We start from the raw sequence: 24,177 nt of genomic DNA, 5'->3' as shown, positions 1-24,177 counted from the left end.
CTGGCTCGGTGCGCGTCCCCGGCGCTGGCTCTGGCTCGGTGCGTGTTCCCCGCGCTGGCTCTGGCTCGGTGCGTGTCCCCGGCTCTGGCTCTGTGCGTGTCCCCCGCGCTGGCTCGGTGCGTGTCCCCCGCGCTGGCTCTGGCTCGGTGCGTGTCCCCCGCGCTGGCTCTGGCTCGGTGCGTGTCCCCGGCGCTGGCTCGGTGCGTGTCCCCCGCGCTGGCTCTGGCTCGGTGCGTGTCCCCGGCGCTGGCTCGGTGCGCGTCCCCCGCGCTGGCTCTGGCTCGGTGCGTGTCCCCGGCGCTGGCTCGGTGCGTGTCCCCCGCGCTGGCTCGGTGCGTGTCCTCCGTGTCCTCCGCGCCAGCGAGCGCGGTTCCCGTGGCTCGGGCGGTGCGGGGCGGCTGCCGTCTTCCCCCCGCTCCGCCGTGGGCGGTTGTTCACCTCCTCTCACGGACACAGCACCGGCTCTGTGTGGGGCGGGGGGCCCGAACCCCGGGCCCGGCGCCGTCCTGGCCTCTTCCACCGCCATTCCCTGGAGCGAAGGGTCTCCCGGACCTTCCTGTCCCGGCTGGCTGTGAACCCCGGGCCACAGCTCCGGCTGACCCTTGACCCCACCCTCACACTCGGGCTGGGGTGTGCGGCGCCCGCTGCGGCCTGCCCTCTCCGCGGGACCGGGACGACTCCCGCGAGCGCCTCCCCGAGCCCGGCGGGCACACGCCCGCCTCACCGGCCTCCCTCTTCCGGCTGCGCGGGCAGTGCGAGGGGAGGGGTCTGAAAGGAGCCGTGCTGTGGAGATTCGCGCGTGTGCACGGGCACCGCGGGGCGGAGCTCCCGGTCGCGGTGAACCCCCGCGGCGTCCACGCCGGCGCCGTCCGTGGCGGCCCCGCGCGCGCCCGGCCACGCGGGGCTCGCCGACAGCGGCCTGGCGTGCCCGGGGCCGCGCGCAGCGCGAAGGGTCACGGGCAGGCCCGGGGGGGACCGGGGCCCCCACGCCAGCCGGCAGCTTCCGTCTGGGGGAGCGCCGTGCCCGCGCATGCGCCGTGCTCGCTCGGGGCCCCGCCCACCCCGGCCCACGGAGGGCGTCGTGGACGAGCGTCGGACCTGCGCCCACGGCCGCCCCGCTGGGTCCACTGACCTGGGTCCACCTCGTGTGCGCGTGTGCGTGCGTGTGTGCGCGCGTGTGCGCGCGCGCGGGCACTCGGGGCCTGGGCGCCGTCCCCATGAGCTTCCGTGGCACTCGAGGCCGGCGCCGCACCCCCCGCCCCGCCCCGCCCCGCCCCTGAGCGGCTCCGTGGAGCGGGGAGCCCCTTCGCGGGGTCTCCCGGGCGGGGGGGCCGGCTTTGAACCGCGGTCCTCCGCGCTCAGCCTCCCGGGAGCCGGGATGACGGACGGGGCGGGCGCGGCTCCAGGCCCCACCCCGTGTGAAGGCCGGAGGAGCCGGCCCCGCGGGGGGAGTCGCCTCGCGGGTGCAGATGGAGATGGGGGGCTCACTCGGTACCCGCGGCGGGCCGCGTCCCTGGGAGAGGGGCCCTGGGGGCGGGGCCTGAGGGATGGGCGGGGCCGGAATTCACTGGATTGGGTCAGGGGCGGGGCCTGAGGGATGGGCGGGGCCGGGCGGGGGCAGGGATTCACCGGATTGGGTCAGGGGCGGGGCCTGAGGGAATGGGCGGGGCCTGAGGGGCGGGCCCTCGTGGTAGAGGCCGAGAGAGCTGAGAGCCGGGAGACCGGGCAGGCGGTGGAGGCGTGGCCAGCAGTGGGGCGGGGCCAGGGCTGGGGCGGGCGGGGCCGGGAGCATCGGGGCGGGGCCGGGTGGGTCCAGATCAGCGGGACGGAATCCGAGGCGTGGCCGGAAGCGGCGCGGGCGTGGCCCGCGGGTGGGCGGGGCCGTGTCCGTCTCCTCCCCCGGTCCCGCCCGCCCGCCCGGGGCGGGGAGGCGCGGCGGGGGCGGGGGTGCGCGGGGCTGCGGGCCGCTCGGGGCCGGGGCGAGCCGGCGGGGTCCGTCGGGTGCGGTCTCCGGGTCGGCATTCCCGCGCGGGCCGGGCGATGGCGGCGCGGGGGCCCGGGCGCCGCGCGCTCCGCCTCCTCCTCCTCCTGCTTCAGCTGCTCTCCGGGCTGCGGGGCGCGGCGGGAGCGGGTCTCGGCCCGGGAGGTGAGCCGGGGCGGCGGGCTCGGGAGGCCGGGCGGGCGGGCATGAGGCGGGCGCGGGTCCCGGTGAGTCGGGCGCGCGTCCCGGTGGGCCGGGCGCGGGCGGGGCGGGCGGGGGGGCGCGGGTCCCGGTGGGCCGGGCGGACGGGGGGGGGGGGGGCGCGGGTCCTGGTGGGGCGGGCGGGGGGAGGGCGCAGGTCCCGGTGGGCCGGACGGGTGCGGGGCGGGCGCGAGTCCCGGTGGGGCGGGCGCGGGGCGGGCGTGGGGGGGCGCAGGTCCCGGTGGGGCGGGCGCGGGGCGGGCGTGGGGCGGCGCAGGTCCCGGTGGGGCGGGAGCGGGGCGGGCGTGGGGGGGCGCAGGTCCCGGTGGGGCGGGAGCGGGGCGGGCGTGGGGGGGCGCAGGTCCCGGTGGGGCGGGCGCGGGGCGGGCGCGCTCCTCCGCGGTTTGCGTGGATTCCCCGCACCTCTTCCTGGGGACGCGCGAGGTCCCCGCTCCTCCGGTCCCCCCTTGGCCGGCGGGCCCTGGGGTGCAGGGTCCCCCCCTCGGCAGGCGAGGCCTGGCCGCCCCCTCCCCCGGGCGCCCCTGCCCCCCGCCTGCCCCCCTTCCTGGCGGGCGAAGCTCCCCGCCCCCGCGCGGCCGGGCACCGGGCACCGCTGGTCCCCGCCGGGCGCCGCCCCGGACCGGCCGCCCTCCCGGGTGGACGCCCGACTCCCAGGCGCTGCGGCGAGGGGGGCGGCGGGCCGGGGCCGGCGGAGGGGCGGAGGTTCGCGGCCGAGCGGCTCGCCGGGCGCCCCGAGCCCCACGCGGGCGGGCTTTGTGGAGGTGAGCGGGGCCCGAGTCCCCCGCCCGCGCCCGCCCGCTGGGCTGACTGCAAACCTGGGCCCCGCCCCGCGCGCCCCACCCCCGCCCCGCGCGCCCGGCCCGGCTGCCGTGAACCCCCCCCCCCCCCGCAGCCCCCACGCAGGCCGCTTCCCCGGCCGTCCCGCATCGCCCCCCCCCCGCCGCTTCCCCGCCCCCCCTCGCAGCCCCCACGCGGGCCGCTTCCCCGCCCCCCCGCATCGCCCCCCCCCCCCCGCCGCTTCCCCGCCCCCCCCCCGCAGCCCCCCCCCCCCCCCCCCCGGCCGCTTCCCCCGCCCCTTCCCCGGGCCCGGCGTCGAGGGTCATCCACCGGGCTGAGGAGGGGGCCGCGGGGGCGGCTCACAGCCCCAGCCTGTGGGAAGGGCGGCTCCTCCGTGGCGGGTGCTGGGGTGCGGGCCTCGTCCCGGGCTTCCCCGCAGCCCTTGAGCCTCCGCTCCGCCTGCGCCCTTGGGCGGATGCGGGGGAGACGGGCGCCTCCTGGGCCCTGTGGCCCTCCCCGTGCGGGCGGGCGGGCTTTGAGCCCGGGTCCTGAGCCCTCAGCCTCCTGCGCAGCCGGGACCCCGCGCACGGGGCCCCCGGGGCCCCGACGTAACCTGCCCCCGCCGGGCCTCGGTGGGCTAAGGCGCTGACCTCCCGGGAGCCACGTCCGGTGCCTTCCGGCCTCCGCGCGGGGCCCCTCGTCGTAGGAGAACCACACTCAGTACTGTTATGTGGTGGTTGTTTTTAAGGGTGGTGCTGGAGCCCAGGGCCCGGGCGCCGCCCCGCGCGCCCGCTGGGGTGCTCAAGGCCGGGGCGCCCCGTCTGGCTCTTGCTGACAAGTGTGCTGGAGCTAAGAGCCTTAAGAGGACGGCTCTGCCCGGCCGGCTTTGGACCTCAGCCCCCGGGTCTGGAGTAGCTGGGGCGACAGGTGCGAGCCACCAGTGCTTCGGTTCTTTGCACCACGTCTTTCCTTGTCCTGTATGAGAGGGGAAGAACTGTCATTCTCTTTTCTTGTTCTTTTCTTTTGTCTCTGGCAGGACTGTGAGGTTTGAGTTCAGGCCTCCCTCCCCATAGCTAGGCTGACAGGCGGCCGCTCCAGTCGTGCCTCCGGCCCCGCCTTTTGCTGGTGGTGTTGGAGATGGAGTCGCAAGGACTGCCCAGGCTGGTCTTGAGCAGGGTCCTCTCGGCCTGCTTCCGTCCTAACGAGGATCACAGGCACAGCCGCTGGCACCGGGCCAGGACTGTGCTTCTCACACTGCTTATGCTTTGATTTTTCTTTCCATGCTGGTCGTGGGGCTTGGACTCAAGGCCTGGACGGCCTCCCTGAGCTCTTTCACTCAAGGCTGGTGCTCTTCCATTTGAGCCACGGCTCCACTTCCGGCTTTGGGCTGGTTAATTTCATGTAAGAGTCTCTCAGATGTATCTGCCTAGGCTGGCTTTGAACCATGATCCTTTGATCTCAGCCTGTGGAGTGGCCGTGATCCGCCGCAGCCTTCCCGTGTGCTTTAATAAGCACTGGTACTGAAAAAGAATGATGCGGAATAGGTGATCTCATTGCGCAACTGCTCCTAACTAGGAGTTTGCTTTTGCATACATCTTGAGTGTGGGTGGCATTACGGGGGCAGCACTACGCGCTGGCTGTGTTTCTTCAGGCAGGTGAATCGGTCTGGCTGACTCCTTACTTCTCTCCCGTCACAATGGAAGGGTGCCTGGCCTGGAGGCTCATGCCTGTAGCCCCAGCTATGTGTGAGGTCTGAGGAATGAGGTTGGAAGCCATCCCGGGCAGGAAGGTCCGTGAGACTCTCATCTCCAGTGAACCACCAGAACACCGGAAGAAGTAGAGCCCCAACCTTGGAGAAAAACACATGCAAGAGCTTATGGCCCTGAGTTTAAGCCCCAGCACACACACGCACACACACACACACACACACACACACAATTTCACATCCTTTCAATAATCACATTCTGTTTACATGTCATTGTTTTCATATTCATCTTGGATTCTTTTTTTGTTTTTATGGGACAAGATTTCACTATGTAGCACAGGGTGACCTTGAACTCACATTAAACTGAAGTTCCGTTGCAGCTGCCCTAAAGCTGGATTACAGATGTGAACTTGGTTTACATTCTCTCTTTCTTTTTAACTCAGGGTCTTGTGCTCTCACTTGGCTTTTTTGCACAAGGGCGGCACTCTGTGACTTGGTGCAGGTCCACTCCTGGCTTTCTTGCTGGTTGACTGGAGCGAGGAATCTGATGGGCTTTCCTGCAGGCTTCGTGCCTTGGTCCTCAGATTTCAGCCTCCTGAGCAGCTAGGATTACAGGCCCGAGCCAGTTCCCAGGCAAAAGAAGAATCTTTGGCTTGTCAGCCAAAATTTATACCTATTTTGCTGCTGGAAGGTCATGGAGCTGTGGAAAGAGGCCCAGAAGGCAATCTGGCCTAAGATAAGTCGTTTCAACTGACTTACCAGTGATTGGAACAGTGATTTATGGAAATCAGATAGTCATGAGTTGGTTCTATATCTTTGCTGTGTGACACTTGGCATTTTTAATACATGGAGTGGCTGAGTTCTTTAGTGAAGGGAAAATAAAATACTTCATTGCAAACAAGAGATGCAAGAAATCTTTTAAGCTTGTTTTCTTCCAGATGCTAGTAGAAATGCACACAAACAGGCCCTTGGCTTCACTGTGGTCAGCTTTGTTTTTTCTTTTTTCCAGACATGGGGCTTGAACTCCGGGCCTGGGCGCTGTCCCTGAGCTCTTTCCCTCAAGGCTGGTGCTCTGCCACTTTGAGCCACCGCGCCACTTCCAATTTTCTGGGGGTTCACTGAAGATAAGCGTCTCCTGGACTTTGCTGCCCGGGCTGGCTTTGAACCGTGACCCTCAGATCTCAGCCTCCTGAGCGGCTGGGATGACAGGCGGGAGCACCAGTACCCGTTGGCCAGCTTTTTGTATGTCCTTAAACTTTTGCACGTAGTTTATTTTGAGACCAACAGTACCCTGATTTCCTCACAATGCTCGGTGAGCTCCGTGAGCTCGCGTGTGAGGCTTCTTTGTGAAATTGTTTGAGGTTTTTTTTTTTTTTTTTGGCCAGTCCTGGGCCTTGAACTCAGGGCCTGAGCACTGTCCCTGGCTTCTTCTTGCTCAAGGCTAGCACTCTGCCACTTGAGCCACAGCGCCACTGGGGAATTGAACCCAGGGCCTCATGTATACGGGGCGAGTGCTCTACCACTAGGCCACATCCCCAGCCCATGTTTGGTTTCTTGAAGCAGCTATGGATGGAACTCTGAGGTGTTCCCTGATCCCAGGAATGGGGTTCTGAGGGGCAAAGGAGGTGCTGGCTCTGGGCCCCCGCTGGCTTTCCCACTCCGGCGAGCTGGCCACCACGTGGGCCTCAGCTCCGCTTCCTGCCAAGTGCTGTTGGGCAGGCAGAGCCCCGCTGGACGGGGGGCGGAGGGGCCCCTGGCTCTCAGCGAGGGGGGGATTCCTAGGAGAAGTTGGTCGTGCTTGCACACAGCCAGGCCTGGCTTGGACTCGGGGCCCGGGCGCCGTCCTTGAGCTCTGGGGCTCGGGGCTAGCGCTCTGCCGCTTGAGCCACAGCGCCACTTGCAGCTTCTCGAATGATTCGTTGGACATAAGAATCCTGCCGACTCTCCTACCTCGGCGGGCTTGGACCTGGGATCCTCAGATCTCAGCCTCCTGAGTAGCCGGGAGTCCAGGCCTGCGCCCCCGGCGCCCGCTTCGTTTATTCATAGGCGATGGGCTCTCGCGCTGAAGGTGGCTGAGCAAGGACACTGGCACCTACGTGGACGTGTTTAATTTCCTGCCACGGTGAATGTCCTGGCTCCTCAGCATATTTATGGCTTGTGAAGAGATCTATGATCCCAAATCAAGACAGCGAGCTCCGCAGTTACTTGATCTGATGATGCTTAAACTTTTCTTCTCTCTCTTCTTGACAAGTATTGACCAGACACAAATTTAGCACCACCCAAGGGCATCATCTCATTCGAGAGTCAGACAAGGTGTTAAATGAAGTGTAGCGAGACAGTGCAGGTACCGTGGTGTGACTTTATCCTATCATTCTGTGGCAAAAATCAATGTGGCCAAAAAAAAAAATAAAAATCGATGTGGCCTAGGATGGAAATCGTGCCTGGCTGTCGCGGTGGAACGAGGCCCGCGAGCCCGCTTCGCGTCAGGCTGCAGATCCCGCCTGTCCTCCCGTTGTTGCCTCTTGCCAACCAAGTGCTCACGGCCTTATCCTGCTGTTGCTTAAAATAGCTGTGCTAAGGATGGCAGTAAGGATTTTTTTTTTTCTTTTTGCCAGTCCTGGGCCTTGAACTCAGGGCCTGAGCACTGTCCCTGGCTTCTTCCCGCTCAAGGCTAGCACTCTGCCACTTGAGCCACAGCGCCGCTTCTGGCCATTTTCTGTATATGTGGTGCTGGGGAATCGAACCTAGGGCCTCGTGTATCCGAGGCAGGCACTCTTGCCACTAGGCTATATCCCCAGCCCAAGGATTTTTTTAAAGAAGGAACAAAAGTCAATTCCTGCTAATTAAAAAAATAAAAAGGTACACGGAGACTGGAGGGGAGGTTATTTAGACCAGGAATGCCTAGTATCTGTTAGTTTTCCAACTTTAATAAGATATACCTTTTCTTTTTCTTTGTCTTTTTCTTGGTTGTGGGCCTTGAACTCGGGGCCTGAGCACTGTCCCTGAGCTTTTCTGCTCAAGGCTAGCACTCTGCCACTTGAGCCACAGCGCCACCTCTGGCTTTTTCTGTGTATGTGGTGCTGAGGAATCGAACCCAGGGCTTCATGCATGCTAGGCGAGCGCTCTGCCACTAGGCCACATTCCCAGCCCCACCTCTGTACTTTTTAAATTCTGTGCTGGCACTGGGGCTTGAACTCTGGGCTTTGTGCTCTCTGCCTTTTCGCGCAAGGCTGGCACTCATCACTTGAGCCACACCTTCACTGCTAGCTTTGTTTTTGTTTATTGGAGGTAAGAGTCTCACAGACGTTCCTACTGGACGGCTTTGGACCGTGATTCTCAGATCTCAGCCTCCTGAGCAGCCGGGATTGCAGGTGTGAGCCACCACACCCAGCTGAACATTTCATTTTAAAAGCTGCGTTAATAAGAGTCTAAATTCAATTGAACATTGAAATAAGTTATTACCAGCAGACCAATAATAAAAGAAATACTGGGGCTTGGGAATGTGGCTTAGCGGTAGAGTGCTCGCCTCGTGTACGTGAAGCCCTGGGTTCGACTCCTCAGCACCACATATATAGAAAAAAACAGAAGTGGCGCTGTGGCTCAAAAACGTTACACCATTGGAACTTTCCCGTGTGTCTGCCATGCTTTAGTTACTATGTGGGTATATGTGCGCATGAGCCTGTATATATTAACCTCTGTATTTATAAACTAGATCTAATGTCCACGCGTGAGAAAACATGTTTTCCCTGTCTCTCTGGGCCTGATCTACGTAGAGCACTGAGGCAAGAGAAAGCCGTTATAGTAACATCAATATTTGCTCTATAGGATTAGCAGCACCTTCCCTTGTGGTGAAACATGAAGACAATTTGTTTAAGGATTTATTTCAAGACTACGAAAAATGGGTTCGTCCTGTGGAGCAGCTGAATGACAAAATAAGAATCAAGTTTGGCCTGGGCATCTCTCAATTAGTGGACGTGGTAGGTGTGCCTGGGGTTACGTTCTGGTTCGCGGTACGGCAGAGGAGCCCTTGTCAGCCGGGAACTGTGCTAGGCTCCAGCTGCTACCAGGGAAGAACAATTACGCTGCCCCCGTGGTATATTCTAGAAATTGTTTGATCTTAGTTGGTAATGCGAGAGGCTTATCTTCAGTGAATTTAAAGACATTAAAATATATCATACTGAGGTTTCTCTCTTTGTTGTTGTTGGTCCTGGGGCTTGAACTCAGGGCCCGGGCGCTGTCCCTGAGCTTTTCTGCTCAAGGCTAGCGCTCTGCCACTCTGAGTCACAGCGCCAGTTCTGGTTTTCTGGTGGTTTATTGGAGGTGAGTCTCGTGGACTTTCCTGCCCCGGCTGGCTTTGAACCACGAACCTCAGATCTCAGCCTCCTCAGTAGCTAGGATGACAGGCGCGAGCCCCTGGTGCCCGGTAAGGGTTCTCCTTTTATTGGTTAAAAATATGATCAAGCGGTTTTGGGAAGTCTCTAAATGGAATAGATATTCCCTCAGGCTCACACTTACAGCATTTCAGAGGCTTTTTTTCCGTGCGTAGCCGGGACTTGAACTCAGAGCCCCTGGGCTCCACAGAGCGTTTGCTCTCCAGGCTGTCACGACCACTTGCGCCACACCGCCACGTCTGGCTTTTTTTGGTGGCAGTAAGCATCTCTCAGACTTGTCTGTCTGGGGTGGCTTTGAACCTCCAGCCTCAGATCTCAGCCTCCTGAGTGGCCAGGATCATTAAGAAGGCGTTCCTGCTGGGTGCTGCGGCCCAGGCCCGCCACCCCAGCTACTCAGGAGGCCGAGGCCTGAGGATCCAGGTTCAAAGCCAGTGGGCAGGGAAGTCCAACAAACTACTCAGAAAAAGCGGGAAGGGGCGCTGTGGCTCAAGGGGCGGAGTGTTGGCCTTGAGCAAAAGGAAGCCAGGGACGGTGCTCAGGCCCTGAGTTCAAGGCCCAGGACTGGAAAAAGAAAAAAGAAAACCGGAGGTGGTACTGTGGCTCAAAGTGGTAAAGCGCCAGCCCACAACTGACCAAAATAAATATTTAAAAAATGGAACACACTTGGAGGTGTGTTCGAGTCACTCCAGCGGTTGGTGGCGCTGGGCTGAGGGTTAGCGTGCAAGCCCTGTGCGGAGGAATGTTCTGGGGAGCTGGCAGGGGACACGGGTGTGTCCACCGGCCACGCGTGCTGTGAATGTATGGAGTATTTATCTGTGTTGTGATTCAAAGCACTTAGGTTTTACCTGGTGCTAATGCACAGAGTAAGATTTATGTGAATTCACATTTTATTTGTTTTTTTGGCCAGTCCTGGGCCTTGCACTCAGGGCCTGAGCACTGTCCCTGGCTTCTTTTTGCTCAAGGCTAGCACTCTGCCACCTGAGCCCCAGCGCCACTTCCGACTTTTCCTGTTTCTGTGGAGTAGAACCCGGGGTTTTATGCCTGCCAGGCAAGCGCTCCAGCGCGAGCCGACCTACGCGCCCAGCCCTTTGGTTTCTCCTGCTTGTTTTTATAGCAGGGCTTGCGGTTGAGCGGAGGGCCTCTGGTTCTCACTTGCCTCTGTCTCTCAAGGCTGGAGCTCTGCTACTTGAAGCACGGCTCTAACTCCAGCCTTTTGCTGGTGAGTTGCAGACAGGCGTCTGGCGGCCTCCCCTGGCCTGGCTGCCCCCCAGCGGGCCCTCGGCGCTCAGCCTCCCGGGTGGCTAGGATGGCGGCCCCCCCCCCCCCCCCCCCCGCGCCCGGCTGGGAAGGCGGATCTGCAGCGCTGCCGGCGTGCGTTAGGCGGGGTGCTTATCTGAGGCGGGGGCTGTGTTGGAAGGAACTTCGTGAAGGGCAGCTGGACGGGCGTGGCGCGTTTCCACAGGGCCCACGGACAGCCGCTCCCCCGCTGAGGAGCAGGGCCACGCTTCCACGCGCAAGTGGCAACAGTGGTACTGACGCGCGGTCGCCCCCGGGACTGAAGTGTAATCACCCGATTCTTATTTTGCAGGATGAGAAAAATCAGTTACTGACCACGAATGTCTGGTTGAAGCAGGTGTGTACCACATTCGGGGGGCCCCGCTGTCGGGGGAGGCCCGGGCGCAGGGGCTGGTGGGTGACACCAGCTGGATTGGATGCACAGGATGGAGGGCCATGGGTGCAGCTGGAGCTCTTGTAGTCATAGCTAGTGGTGTGTTTAATGGGGGCGCGGGGAGGGTGTCTGCTGAGAACATGGCCTAGTGGTGGAGCGCTCGCCTCACATACATGAAGCCCTGGGTTCGATTCCCCGGCACCACATAGATAGAAAACAGCCAGAAGCGGCGCTGTGGCTCAGGTGGCAGAGTGCTAGCCTTGAGCAAAGAGAAGCCAGGGACAGTGCTCAGGCCCTGAGTCCAAGCCCCAGGACTGGAAAGAAAACAAAACCAAACAAAAATGTGTCTGTTGACAAGTGCTGGTGGCGCACGCCTGTCCTCCTAGCTGCTCAGGAGGCTGAGAGCTGAGGATCAGGGTTCAAAGCCAGCCTGGGCAGGAAAGGCCCTGAGATGCTTATCTCCAAGGAGCCACCAGAAGATTGGAAGTGGCGCTGTGGCTCAAAGTGGTGGAGCACCAGCCTTGAGCTGACGAGCTCAGGGACAGCGCCCAGGCCCCGAGTTCAAGCCCCACAAGTGACCCCCCCCCAAAAAAAAAGCTGTCCTCATGAACTTCACTCTAGTTGGAGAAAAATGAAGAGTTAGGCTGCATTATACCTTACAACTGGCAGGCTTGGAGAATTCTGGGAAAGAGGGACTACCCTGGTCAGAAAAGCCATGTTGGAAAGAGGGGACGCAAGTGCGAAGGCCCTGGGGCTGGGGTGTGTCTGGTGTGTTAGGGGAGAGCTACGCAGATGGGGTGTGGGAGCCCACAGGCCCCCCTAGCCCAAGGGAGAGCAAGAATGGAAGACTTCATTACATTAGCACTTCGGTGTCCAGACGAATGGGGTTCCCCGTGACGTTGCGTGCATGCGCACACCGTGTGTGCATCCATTGCCCTCCCCCTTTTGTTTTTCCAGTCCTGGGCCTTGGACTCAGGGCCTGAGCACTGTCCCTGGCTTCTTCCCGCTCCAGGCCAGCACTCTGCCACCTGAGCCGCAGCGCCCCTCTGGCCTTTCCTGTTGTGTGGTGCTGGGGAATCGAACCCAGGGCTTTCTTCAGGCATGCCAGGCGAGCGCTCCACCGCTCAGCCACGAGCCCCATTCCCAGCGCCCCCCTCAGCCGGGCTGACCGGGCCCGGCTTCGGCGGACACGCCCTGAGCTTGGTGTCCTCCCCTGTCTCCAGTGGAGGGGGGTTTCCTGCGGCTGACTCAGGAGGGGACTTCGTGTCCAGAATCCCTGGGTCTGACCAACCCAAGGCGTCGGTGCTCTGACCCTTGGCGCTTGGCTGAGGGTCGACTCGGTTCCGCAGGAGTGGACGGACGCCAAGCTGAGGTGGAATCCCGCCGACTACGGCGGCATCGCGGCCATCCGCGTGCCCTCGGACTCGCTCTGGACCCCGGACATCGTGCTGTTCGATAAGTGAGTGTGGCCCGCGGGCCGGGCGCGCGTCGTCGGTGTCGTCAGGCGCGCGTCGTCGGGCGGCTCCGGCCCCCGGGGAGGCAGTGCACAAAGCCCAGCGAGCCCCTGTCGTGAAGTCTGGGGACGCTCCGCGTCGCCGGCACCGGGTTTGCGCCCAGGGCCCGGGGCGCCCGCCTTGCTCTTCCACGCCGCCTGAGCCGCGGCTCGGGGCGGTAGGGGTTTCGTGGGCTCGCCTGCCCCGGGCTCCGAGGGGCGGGGATGGCGGCACCGGCGGCGGGCGCGGCCCGGGGGGCTTCGTGTCGGTGAGGAAGGTGCCGCCCCTCCCGCCCCTCGCCGCCCTCGAGGGCGCAGTGCACGCGACCCGCGCGATCGCGGCGGCCCGTCCTCCCGCTTCCCTCCTGCCCCCCCCTTGCCCGCCGCGGGGGAGAAACGCAAGACCCCAAGCCTAGAAGCGGAGGCAACGTCCGGGCTGGGGGGGGCGGCCGGGAGCGGGCGCGGGTGGAAGGAAGCGCCGGGCTCGGGGACTGGAGGCGGGGACAGGGGGCCGCGCTCCCAGAGGCCTCGGGGATGGGTGCTCGCGCCCGGCCCACGTGACCCGGGCGGCGCGAGGCAGGGCAGGGGGCGGGCCGCGCTCCCAGGGCCCTCTCCGATTGGTGCTCACGCCCGGCCCACGTGACCCGGGCGGTGCGAGGCGGGGCAGGGGGCGGGCTATGTGCCCGGGGCCCTCTGGGATTGGTGCTCACGCCCGGCCCACGTGACCCGGGCGGTGCGAGGCGGGGCAGGGGGCGGGCTATGTGCCCAGGGCCCTCAGGGATTGGTGCTCACGCCCGGCACACGTGACCCAGGCGGCGCGAGGCAGGGCAGGGGGGCGGGCCGCGCTCCCGGGGCCCTCTGGGATTGGCGCTCACGCCCGGCCCGCGTGCCCGTTCGCCGTCCGGGCCGCGCGCCTCCCCGCCTTCGGGGCCGGGGTCCCGGGGTCTTTTCTCTGCCCGGCGCGGGCGCGCGTGCCCACGGCTCTCCTGAGTGTGTGTGTGTGTGTGCGCTAGTGCGGACGGACGCTTCGAGGGCGCCAGCACGAAGACGGTGGTGCGGCACGACGGGCGCGTGTCGTGGACGCGGCCCGCCAGCTACCGGAGCTCCTGCCCCATGGACGTCACCTTCTTCCCCTTCGACCTCCAGAACTGCTCGCTGCGGTTCGGCTCGTGGACCTACGACGGCTCGCAGGTGGAGCTGGTGCTGGCGGCGCGCGAGGCGGACCGCGCCCACCTGTTCGACAACGGCGAGTGGGAGCTGGTGAGCGCGGCGGGCGCGCGCGGCGGGGGCGCGGGGCGCGGCGGCGGCGTCGCGGGCGCCACCTTCGCGCTGGTGCTGCGGCGCCGGCCGCTCTTCTACGCGCTCTTCCTGCTGGCGCCCTGCGCGGGCCTCGCGCTGCTCACCGTCGCCGTCTTCTACCTGCCCGCGAGCGAGGGCGAGAAGCTCAGCCTGAGCACCTCGGTGCTCGTGTCGCTCACCGTCTTCCTGCTGGTCATCGCCGAGATCATCCCCTCCTCCTCCACCGCCATCCCGCTCGTCGGCGAGTACCTGGTCCTCACCATGATCTTCGTCACGCTCTCCATCGCCGTCACCGTCTTCGCCATCAACCTGCACCACCGCACGCCCGCCACGCACTCCGCCATGGCGCCCTGGGTGCGCGGGGCCTTCCTGCGCCGGCTCCCCCGGCTGCTGCGCATGCGCCGCCCCGCCGCCCGCCTCCGCGGCGCCGCCCGGCCGCCGCCCGGCCACCCCGCCCGCCCCGGCCCCGGGGGCCCGAGCGCTCTGGAGGCCGCCCTCGACTCCCTCCGGCTCATCACCTGGCACGTGGCCAAGGAGAGCGCCGTCCGCCAGGTAGGCCCGCGGGGGAGGAGGCGGGGCTTCCTCCTGGCGCGGGGGCGGGTGGAGGCGGGGCTTCCGGCCTGGAGGAGGCAGGATGGAGGTGGGGCTCCCTCCCGGCAGGGGGAGGAGGCGGGGGCGTGGCTTCTTCCTGGGGGAGGAGGCGGGGCTTCCGGCGGGGAGGAGGCGGGGCTTCCTCCTGGCGCGGGGCAGGTGGAGGCGGCGCTTCCGGCCTGGAGGAGGCAGGATGGAGGTGGGGCTCCCTCGGCAGGGGGAGGAGGCGGGGGCGTGGCTTCTTCCTGGGGGAGGAGGTGGGGCTTCTTCCTGGCACGGGGGCGGTTGGAGGCGGGGCTTCCGGCGGGGAGGAGGCAGGACTTCCTCCTGGTGAGGGTGGAGGCGGGGCTTTCTCCTCGTGTGGGAAGGAGGCGGGGCTTCCTCCTGGCGGGCGGAGGCCGGGAGGGCCCTTAGCCTGAACTCAGCGGGCGGCCCGGGTGGGGGGCGCCCGCCTGTCCTCCCAGCCACCCCGGGGGCTGAGCTCCACGGACTCGGTTCGAAGCCAGCCCCGGCAGGAAGTCCTGAGGCCCTCATCTCCAGTGCACCACAGAAGCAGGAAGTGGCGCTGCGGCACAGCGCCCAGGCCCCGAGTTCGAACCCCGGGGCTGGTGCGGGACAGCGGTACAAAAATACCGCCAGCTGACAGGGGAAGGAAGCCCGCGGAGCCGGGCCAGGCCGCAGCCCCCAGCTCAGGTTCCCTTTCTCGGCGCGAGGCCGGTGGAGCCCGGGGCGGGGGCACTGGTGCATCTCACGTGCTTGTTTGCTTTTGCCACAGGTGGTGGAAGACTGGAAATTCATAGCCCAGGTTCTCGACCGGCTGTGTCTGTGGACCTTCCTTCTGGTTTCAGTTGTTGGAACGCTTGGCCTTTTCATTCCTGTCATTTACAAATGGGCTGCAATAATCGTTCCTGTGCACACTGGGAACACACGTTAAGTGAGAAACCTCCCCGGGAGCTGTAGTGCGAGTTCACGCAGCAAGCACACACCTCCCGATGCTCGTAAGTGACCAGACGCTACCAGGTGTGAACAGTGGCTTATCTTCATAGATGTTCTGCTACAAAGCACAGATCCACCTGCCTGACTCGCGTCCTCATTAGAAGTAACAGCAAAACCAGCTAGTGAAAAATCTAATAATGTTTGCATCCAGGCAAATCATTACTCAATCATCTTTTTTTTTCTTTTTTTTGCCAGTCCTGGGCCTTGGACTCAGGGCCTGAGCACCGTCCCTGGCTTCTTCTTGCTCAAGGCTAGCACTCTGCCACTTGAGCCACAGCGCCACTTCTGGCCATTTTCTGTGTATGTAGTGCTGGGGAATCGAACCCAGGGCCTCATGTATACGAGGCAAGCACTCTTGCCACTAGGCCATATCCCCAGCCCTCACAATCATCTTTTGAAGGCCAGAAAATCCAGTTGTATTGGAAGACTCATTGATTGACTGATTCATTGACCCATTGCTAGGGCTCAGTCCTTGAGGATTTTTTTGTTGTTTTTGTCGGCCCCAGGGCTTGAACTCTGGGCGGGCGGTGTCCCTGAGCTCTTCAGCACGAGGCTAGCCTCTACTACTTGGGCCACAGTGCCACTTCCAGTTTTCTAGTGGTTAACTTGAGATAAGAGTCTTATGGGCTTTCCTGCCTGGGCTGGCTTGGAACCACGATCCTCAGATCTCGGCCTCCCGAGTAGCTGGGAGGACAGGCGTGAGCCTCTGGCACCTGAATTTGCTTTGAGTTTTGAAGGAGGCTTTGAAATTTGGACTTTGAGAGACTTGGAGGCCCCGGGGGAAAGAGGTGAGCTGGGTTTTGCTCTGAGACGCAGCAGGCTGGGTGGAAGGCACAGCCGGGGTCTGCGTCCTGAGGCCTCTGTGCTCAGGGTTTGCCTGGCTGTGCTCTGGAGATGTCGTGGACGGCTGGCTGGGCGGGGTCTGCTTGCCTGGTGGGCCGGGAACCAGGGACTGCACTGGGACTTCCAGTCCCCGCCTCCCGCATCCTGCCCCAGGGACCCACAGGCACCTGGCTGAGCAGAGCGTCTGAAACCAGGAGCCCCTGTAAGCCTTCCCTGTTTTTAAGTTCATTGTGTCGGGCATTTTGTCATCGCGGCCCAGAGCCGGCTGTCAGAGTGTGGATGGATGAAGACTGTTAGGCAGCCTGATTTGTGTTCATCCCAGATGTTGATTTCCCCATTTGTTAAGATGTTTGGGGCATGTATCCATACATTTTCTGGAACTCCGCCTCTTGATTTGTTGTCACAGTGGTTTGGGCGAGGGGCAGTTTTAATCTTGCATAGGAAAATCACGGCTGGTGGGGGTGGATATTCAGGGGTCCCCGTGGATTATCAGCTGTGAGTGATTCAGAGTGTAAAGTGGAACACTCGCGTGTGAGTGTGTACTTACTGAGCCGGGTCCCGTGCTCTCACTAGGCTGTTTTGTTCAAGGCTGGCCCTCTACCACTTGAACTGTTGTAGAGCTGACTCCATCTTGATAATTAGGTCAACCTGACCCCAAAATTGATTCTGTAGATGGCTTGTTATTTGCTCCACCCTCTGCGTCAACCTCCTACATCCGAGCCACACTTGCTGGTTTGTTGCTTACTCTACCCCCTGCGCCAAGCCCCTACGTCTGTGCTATGCTTTTACCTGTATAAACCTTACTAACGGGAGGGTCGGCGCTCTCAATCCAGAGCCGCTGCGTCAGCGACGGTTGGGAGTCCAGGCTCGAGCTTGCAATAAAGACTCGTGCGTTTGCATCGGAATCGGCTCCTTGGTGGTTTTTGGGGACCCCAAATCTGCGCCTAACAGAACCACACCTCTACTTCCAGCTTTTTGCCGGCATATTGGAGATTAGAGTCTTGGTTTGGTCTGCTTGGGCTGACTTTGAACCACGGTCTTCCGATCTCAGCCTCCTGAGTCTCTAGGATTTGAAGTAAGCCACTGGTGCCTGGGTGCACAGTGCCTTCTTCACCTGCCCCCAAGGGGTAGTAGAAATATTCATTTATGTGTAATAAATACTTTGTTTTTGCCAGTCCTGGGCCTTGGACTCAGGGCCTGAGCACTGTCCCTGGCTTCTTTCTGCTCAAGGCTAGCACTCTGCCACTTGAGCTGCAGCGCCACTTCCGGCTTTTTCTGTGTATGTGGTGCTGAGGAATCGAACCCAGGGCTAAGCCACCTACGTTCCCAGCCCGTGTAATAAATACTCTTGACCTTTTTCATGCATCATTTTTTTTTTTTTTTGCGCAAACTTACTAGAACTGAAACAAAGCACTGTGGAGGTGCCGTCCCGGAGCCAGCAGCTGGGCGGGGGGTGGGGGGGGCGGGGGCGGGGTGCGGGCCCTGTGGAGGTGCCGTCCCGGAGCCGGCAGCCGGGCGGGGGGAGCGGGAGCGGGGTGCGGGCCCTGTGGAGGTGCCCACAATGTGGAGGTGCCGTCACCAAGCCGGCAGCCGGGCGGGGGCAGGGGGCGGGGGGCGGGCCGGCTCACGCGTCCTCCCTGGCCAGCAGCGGCTGCAGGAACAGCCCCGCGGTCCCCAGGATGCACACGAGGATGAAGAGCCACAGGAAGATGCGGTCGATCACCATGGCCACGTACTTCCAGTCATCCTGGACCTGGGGACAGCAGCAGCCGGGAGTGAGCGCCTGGGGGGGTGGGGGCAGGGGCGGGGGGGGGGCAGGGGAGGGAGGGAAGGCTGGGTGCGCTCACTCCAGCCTGGGCCCACCCCCACCTCCAGCCCCTTCGCTAGTTCAATGGAGGTCACGAGTCTCGCAGCCGTTCCTGCCCAGGCTGGCTTTGAACCGCGACCCTCAGACCTGGGCCTCCTGGGCAGCCGGGATGACGGCGGAGCCACGGGCTCCAAAAGCGGAAACACAAAAAGGACCAGAGAAGCCCAGCGGCGCCCGCCTCAGTGCCCAGGGCACGGCGCCGGCGGGTGGAGCGCGGGGGCTTCGGGGGGCTGCGGGGCGCGCCCGCCATCCTGACGCCTCGGGAGGGAAGGGGCGGAGGACGGAGCAGGCTGGCGAACCCAGAGGACCCATCCCCAAGGCGCCCGAGCGGCTGCCCGTGGAGGGGGGGCTCGGGCGGCGGGGGGGGGGGCGAGGAGGACGGGGCGCCCAGTGCGGCCTAAGCCAGGAAGGCAGAGCCCCGGTCACTAAGCCCCGCACGCCTTACCAAGGCTCTGAGTCCTGGAGAGGACCCGGCCCCCCCCCCATCACGTGATGGGGGCCGCCTCGCCCAGCCTCCTCCCTCCCTTCCTTCTTCCCTCCCTCCCCCCTCCCTCCCTCCCTCCCTTTTTCTTCTTGTAGTACTGAAGTTTGAGCACCAAGCCATCTCCCCGCTGGGCCTCACCCCCGGTTCCTCTTTCAGAGAGGACCTTGTGGGGTTTTGTTTGCTTTGCCAGGGCTGGGGCTTGAACTCGGGGCCTGGGCGCTGTTCCTGAGCTTCTGCTCAAGGCTGGCGCTCTGCCTTTTGAGCCACCGCGCCACTCTGGCTTTTCCTGGGTGTGTGGGGCTGGGGGGGGGTGCCCAGGGCCCCAGCCCTGAGGGGGGCTCACTAGGGGGGCTCACTGAGGGGGGCTCACTGAGGGGGCTCACTGAGGGGGCTCACTGAGGGGGGCTCACTGAGGGGGGCTCACTGAGGGGGCTCACTGAGGGGGGCTCACTGAGGGGGGCTCACAGGGGGCTCACTGAGGGGGGCTCACTGAGCGGGGCTCACTGAGGGGGGCTCACTGAGGGGGCTCACTGAGGGGGCTCACTGAGGGGGCTCACTGAGCGGGGCTCACTGAGGGGGTCACTGAGGGGGGCTCACTGAGCGGGGCTCACTGAGGGGGTCACTGAGGGGGGCTCACTGAGCGGGGCTCACTGAGGGGGTCACTGAGGGGGGCTCACTGAGCGGGGCTCACTGAGGGGGGCTCACTGAGGGGGCTCGCTGAGGGGGGCTCACTGAGGGGGGCTCACTGAGGGGGCTCGCTGAGGGGGGCTCACTGAGCGGGGCTCACTGAGGGGGGCTCACTGAGGGGGCTCGCTGAGGGGGGCTCACTGAGCGGGGCTCACTGAGGGGGTCACTGAGGGGGGCTCCAGTCGGAGGGCTGAGGGCGGCGCCAGCGTCTCTACCTCCTTGGCGGCGTTCTGCGCCCTCATGGTCTCCGCGATGTACTGGACGCTGCGGATGGCGTCTCTGATCTCGGGGGGCAGGGCGGGCTCGGAGCCGGGGCGCCCGGCGAGGTTGGCGCCCAGGTTGGAGAGCTTGGCCCCGCGGTGCTGCCGGCAGGCGGGGCAGGCGGAGCCCGGCTCGCAGCAGTCGAGGGCGCCCGGCTCGGCCCCGGGGCAGGCCCTGGGGCCCGGGGCGCCCCCCGCCGCCCCCGCCGCCGCCGCCGGCCGGGCCATGAACATGACGCGGGGCAGGAGGCCCAGGAAGACGGTCTTGACCCAGGCGGGCATGGCGTGCGTGGCGGGCGCGCGGTAGTGCACGTTGAGCACGAAGACGGTGATGACGATGGAGAGCGTGACGAAGACCATGGTGAAGAGCAGGTACTCGCCGATGAGCGGGATCACGAGCGACGTGGACGGGATGGTCTCGGTGATGAGCAGCAGGAAGACGGTGAGCGAGAGCAGCACGGAGATGCACAGCGTGATCTTCTCGCCGCAGTCGGACGGCAGGTAGAAGACGAGCAGCGTGAGGCAGGAGATGAGCAGGCACGGCACGATGAGGTTGACGGTGTAGAAGAGCGGCAGGCGGCGGATGTAGAGCGAGTAGGTGATGTCGGGGTAGATCTCCTCGCAGCAGTTGTACTTGATCTCGTGCTTGTAGCCCGGGGCCCTGATCACCGTCCACTCCCCGCTCTCCCAGTAGTCCTTGAGGTTCATGGAGTCGCCCAGGAGCACCAGGTCGATCTTGGCCTTGTCGTACGACCACGAGCCGAACTTCATGGTGCAGTTCTGGTAGTCGAAGGGGAAGTAGGTGACGTCGATGCGGCAGGAGCTCTTGAAGATGGCGGGGGGGATCCAGGTCACCTCTCCCGTGTACTTGAGCAAGGCCTTGGTCTTGTCGTCCACCTGGAAGTCGCCGATGGCGCTGCAAGGACACGCGGGGGCTGGGCCACGGCGGGCGGGGCGGCCGCCCCACGCCCGGCCCGCGTCGCCCGCGCCGCCATCACGATCGGCAGGCAGGAGGGAGCCCAGCGCCGGCAGCGCGCGCCCGGCACGCTCCGGAGGCTGCGAGCTGGGGACCGTGGTTCAAAGCCAGCCCGGGCGGACAAACCCGCGAGACTCATCTCCAAGGAGCCACCACAAAACCGGAAGCGGCGCCGTGGCTCGCGTGGGAGAGCGCCGGCCTCGGGCATGAGAGCTCGGGGACGGCGCCCGGCCCCGCGTTTGAGCCCCACAACCCCCCCCCCCAAATCAGCAGATAAACAGCAAGTCACACGGTTGGTAAAGCGGCAGAAACTGGAACTTAAGAACGGCACCACCGCGCGTGACTGAGGCCCACCCAGCGCGTCACCCGCCACGCCTCTCTCCAGGACACCCCACGTGCTCGCTCTAAGCCCCCGACGCCCCCAAGTGCCCGACAGGGATCCCCAACGCCTGACAATGAAAACGGTGGGAGCAGGTGCTTATGCCGCGGGGGGGGGGGCAGGTTAAATTCAGTCCACCTCCCCTCCCCCGTGTGCGCAATCAGAGGGCAGGGCTGCACACGCGGGAGACGCCCCAGGGAGCCGCAGCCCCCCCTCCCCCCGCCCCAGCTGCTCCACCCCCAGCCACGGGCCGCCCAGAGCCTCCGCGACCTTCAAGATCCCTGCGACCTTCAAGATCCCCGCGACCTTCAAGATCCCCGCGACCTTCAAGATCCCCGTCAACGTCCCGGACCCCGCATGCACGGCTTACTGTACATCGTAGGGGCTCGGTAACGGGCGGTAGCCGAGCAGAAACCAAGTCTGCTTGGAATCGGCCCAGGGAAGGCGAGCAGCTGAAGACCCCCAGCCCCGCGGCCATCCCGAGAGCCAGCCCCAGAGGGAGGGCCCCCCCGAGCCAGCCCCCAGAGGGAGGGCCCCCCCCGAGCCAGCCCCCAGAGGGAGGGCCCCCCCCGAGCCAGCCCCCAGAGGGAGGGCCCCCCCCGAGCCAGCCCCCAGAGGGAGGGCCCCCCCCCGAGCCAGCCTCCAGAGGGAGGGCACCCACCAGAGCCAGCCCCCAGAGGGAGGGCCCCCCAGAGCCAGCCTCCAGAGGGAGGGCACCCACCAGAGCCAGCCCCCAGAGGGAGGGCCCCCCCGAGCCAGCCCCCAGAGGGAGGGCCCCCCCCGAGCCAGCCCCCAGAGGGAGGGCCCCCCCGAGCCAGCCCCCAGAGGGAGGGCCCCCCCGAACCAGCCCCCAGAGGGAGGGCACCCCCAGAGGGAGGGCCCCCCAGAGCCAGCCCCCAGAGGGAGGGCACCCCCAGAGCCAGCCCCCAGAGGGAGGGCCCCCCCAGAGCCAGCCCCCAGAGGGAGGGCCCCCCCGAGCCAGCCCCCAGAGGGAGGGCCCCCCAGAGCCAGCCCCCAGAGGGCCCCCCGAGCCCCTTACTTGTTGTACAGCACGATGTCCGGCTTCCAGATCTTCTCCACGGGGACTCGCATGAACTCCACACCTTGGTAGTCCGAGGGGTTCCATGTGAGCTTGTAGTCATTCCAGATCTGGGGGGAGGGGGCGGGAGGACCAGGCTGGCTTCCTTCCTCCCGGTGTCCCCGCCCCAGGCCACGGAGCCAGCCCGGTCCTGGGCCCTGTCTGCGAGCCGCACCTCCCCGCCCTGAGGGGGGCCGCCCTCCACAACTTGGGGAGCGCAGCCCCTGACTCGAGCTTTCTGGGGTCACTTCCAGGGCCTGGTAAGCTTCCTGGACCTCTAACACCAGCCCCAGTTCCATACGCGGAGCGCCTGCCGTTGAAACGCTCTTCAGGCCCAGGATTCAGAGTGAGAAAGCAGAGGCAGGGCAGCTTTGGCCGCAGAGAGCTGTACTTATTGCCTGACTCATGACACGGTAGCTCCCGGGCTGGGACCATGGCCTAGCGGTGGAGCGCCCGCCTCGTATCCGTGAAGCCCTGGGTTCGATGCCTCAGCACCACATAGATAGAAAAAGCCAGAAGTGGCGCTGTGGCTCAAGTGGCAGAGTGCTAGCCTTGAGCAGAAGCCAGGGACAGTGCTCAGGCCCCGAGTTCAAGACCCAGGACTGGCCAGAAAAAGTAATTCCTCTGTACAACACCTTAATATGTTTACCCATGTCTTTCTCAGACAAGTCCTGAAGCCCTACTAAGGAGGTGCCTCCCCCCGGACGCTGGCCTGTAATCCAGCTTCTCGGGAGACTGTGACCTGAGGATTGTGGTTCAAAGCCAGCTTGGCAGGAAAGTCCACCAGACTCTCTTTGTGGGGCTTTGAACTCCTGTCCTGAGTGCTGTCCCTGAGCTTTTTTGCTTAAAGCTGGCACTCTGCCACCTGAGCCACCCCTCCATTTCCGGCTTTTTGGTGGCTCATTGGAGACGAGTCTCGGGAACTTCACTGCCTAGGCTGGATTCGAACCGCGATCCTCGGAGCTCAGCCTCCGCAGTATTTTAGGGCTACGGGCCTCAGCCCCTGGCCGCAGGAGTGTGACCTCCAATTAGCTCCCCAAGAAAGCTGAAAGCGGAGCTGTCGCTCAAGCGGCAGAGCACTGGCCTTCAGCGGGAGGGAGGGAGGGAGGGAGGGAGGGGAGGAGGGGTTTGAGAGGCTCTTGGACAGAGCTGGTGATCCTGGGGAGGAGACAGGTGAGGCTGTGGCCACGGGAGGGGGGGAGGGCCCCGGAGTGCTGGGCGGGGCGCTGGGCCTAGTACTGCAGGGCTGGACGCGGCTGGGCGGGGCGCGGCTGGACAGGGCGGGGCTAGGGGAATGCGGCGGGGCGGGGCGCTGGGGGGGGCAGGGCTGGGTGGGTGCGGCAGGGCGGGGCGCTGGCCGGGGTGCGGCTGGGCGGGGCGCTGGGGAGGGGCGGGGCTGGGCGGGGTGCGGCGCGCTGGGCGGGGCGCTGGGGAGGGGCGGGGCTGGGCGGGGCGCTGCTGGGCGGGGCGCGCTGGGCCCCCGGGTCTGCAGCCCCCAGGCCCGGCTGGTCCCAGACGGCGGCGGCTCCCGGGCCTCGGCGGCGGCGGCGGCGGCGGGGCGCCCGGCACGCACCTGCTTGAGCCACAGGTTGGTCTCCATGATCTGGTTGACCTCGTCCTGGAGAGGGGGACCCGGAGCACGGACTCGGACTGGCCCCGGGCTCTGGGCGGCCCCGCACCCCGCACCCCAGGACCCCGCACCCGGGACTCCTGCTCCCCAGGAGCCCGCACGCACCACCTTCACCAGCTGGGACATGGCCACCTCGAACTGGATGATCACCGGGTCGGACACGTTGGCCACCGGCCGGATGATCTCGTTGTAGTCGGCGAACAGGTGCTCGAAGAGCCGGTACTCGGCCTCGGAGGCGCCGGCCGCTGCGGGGCGGGCGGGGCGGGGCGGGGCCCGGGTCACCCGGCCAGGGCCGCTCACGACCCCCAGGCCGCGCCCTCCACGGCCCCGCCCCCCTCCCAAGCCCCTCAAGGGCCCCTCCCAGGGCCCGCCGCACCCCAGGGCCCCGCCCCACCCTCAGGACCCCCCCACCCCGCGCACACCGGGGCCCCGCCCTCCTCACATGGGCCTGCCTCCCCAGAGCCACGCCCACCTCTCATGGCCCCTCCCCTCCGTCTCTTCGCTTTCCCAGAGCCCCGCCCTCCTCACATGGCCCCGCCCCGCCTTCCCAGAGCCCCGCCCATACCGGGCCCCGCCCTCCTCACATGGCCCCCGCCCCACCTCCCCAGAGCCCCGCCCACACCGGGCCCCGCCCTCCTCACTTGGCCCCGCCCCACCTTCCCAGAGCCCCACCCCACGCGGGGCTCCATGACCCCGATTTCCACGCTCCATCTCCCAGTCACAGACTTGAGGCGGGGCGGCTGCGGGGCGGGCGGGGCGGGGGCGGGGCGGGTCCGCACAGCCCACCGGCGCCGCGGGAGCGCCGGCCTCCGCCCCGGGCGGGCGCGGGCAGCGCGGCGGGCCGCCGCCG

At 65.2% G+C, this 24,177-nt stretch overlaps 2 protein-coding genes across 3 annotated transcripts; one reads left to right on the top strand and one right to left on the bottom strand.

Moving 5' to 3' along the window:
- Positions 1–2,031: 2,031 nt before the first annotated feature.
- LOC125368465 (neuronal acetylcholine receptor subunit alpha-5-like) lies at positions 2,032–15,234 on the top strand. Its single transcript, XM_048369448.1, has 6 exons — positions 2,032–2,146; positions 8,511–8,662; positions 10,665–10,709; positions 12,095–12,204; positions 13,251–14,088; positions 14,903–15,234. The coding sequence occupies exons 1-6, from the start codon at positions 2,041–2,043 to the stop codon at positions 15,059–15,061; spliced, it is 1,410 nt and encodes a 469-aa protein (XP_048225405.1). The 5' UTR covers positions 2,032–2,040; the 3' UTR covers positions 15,062–15,234.
- A 2,351-nt stretch (positions 15,235–17,585) lies between these two features.
- Positions 17,586–23,569, bottom strand: Chrna3 (cholinergic receptor nicotinic alpha 3 subunit). Of its 2 annotated transcripts, none has more exons than XM_048369450.1 (5): positions 23,433–23,569; positions 23,271–23,315; positions 21,659–21,768; positions 19,220–20,180; positions 17,586–17,719 (listed from the first exon to the last, which is right to left on the bottom strand). In XM_048369450.1, exons 1-5 carry the CDS (start codon positions 23,451–23,453, stop codon positions 17,591–17,593), a joined length of 1,266 nt encoding a protein of 421 aa, XP_048225407.1. In that variant the 5' UTR covers positions 23,454–23,569; the 3' UTR covers positions 17,586–17,590. The 2 variants fall into 2 exon arrangements, with proteins under 2 accessions (XP_048225407.1, XP_048225406.1); XM_048369449.1 differs by having other exon boundaries at positions 23,436–23,541.
- Between the last annotated feature and the right edge of the window lie 608 nt (positions 23,570–24,177).

This window comes from Perognathus longimembris, chromosome 20, assembly GCF_023159225.1.
Source record: "Perognathus longimembris pacificus isolate PPM17 chromosome 20, ASM2315922v1, whole genome shotgun sequence".
Lineage (NCBI taxonomy): Eukaryota > Metazoa > Chordata > Mammalia > Rodentia > Heteromyidae > Perognathus > Perognathus longimembris.
This window is presented reverse-complemented; position numbering and strand designations above follow the sequence as displayed.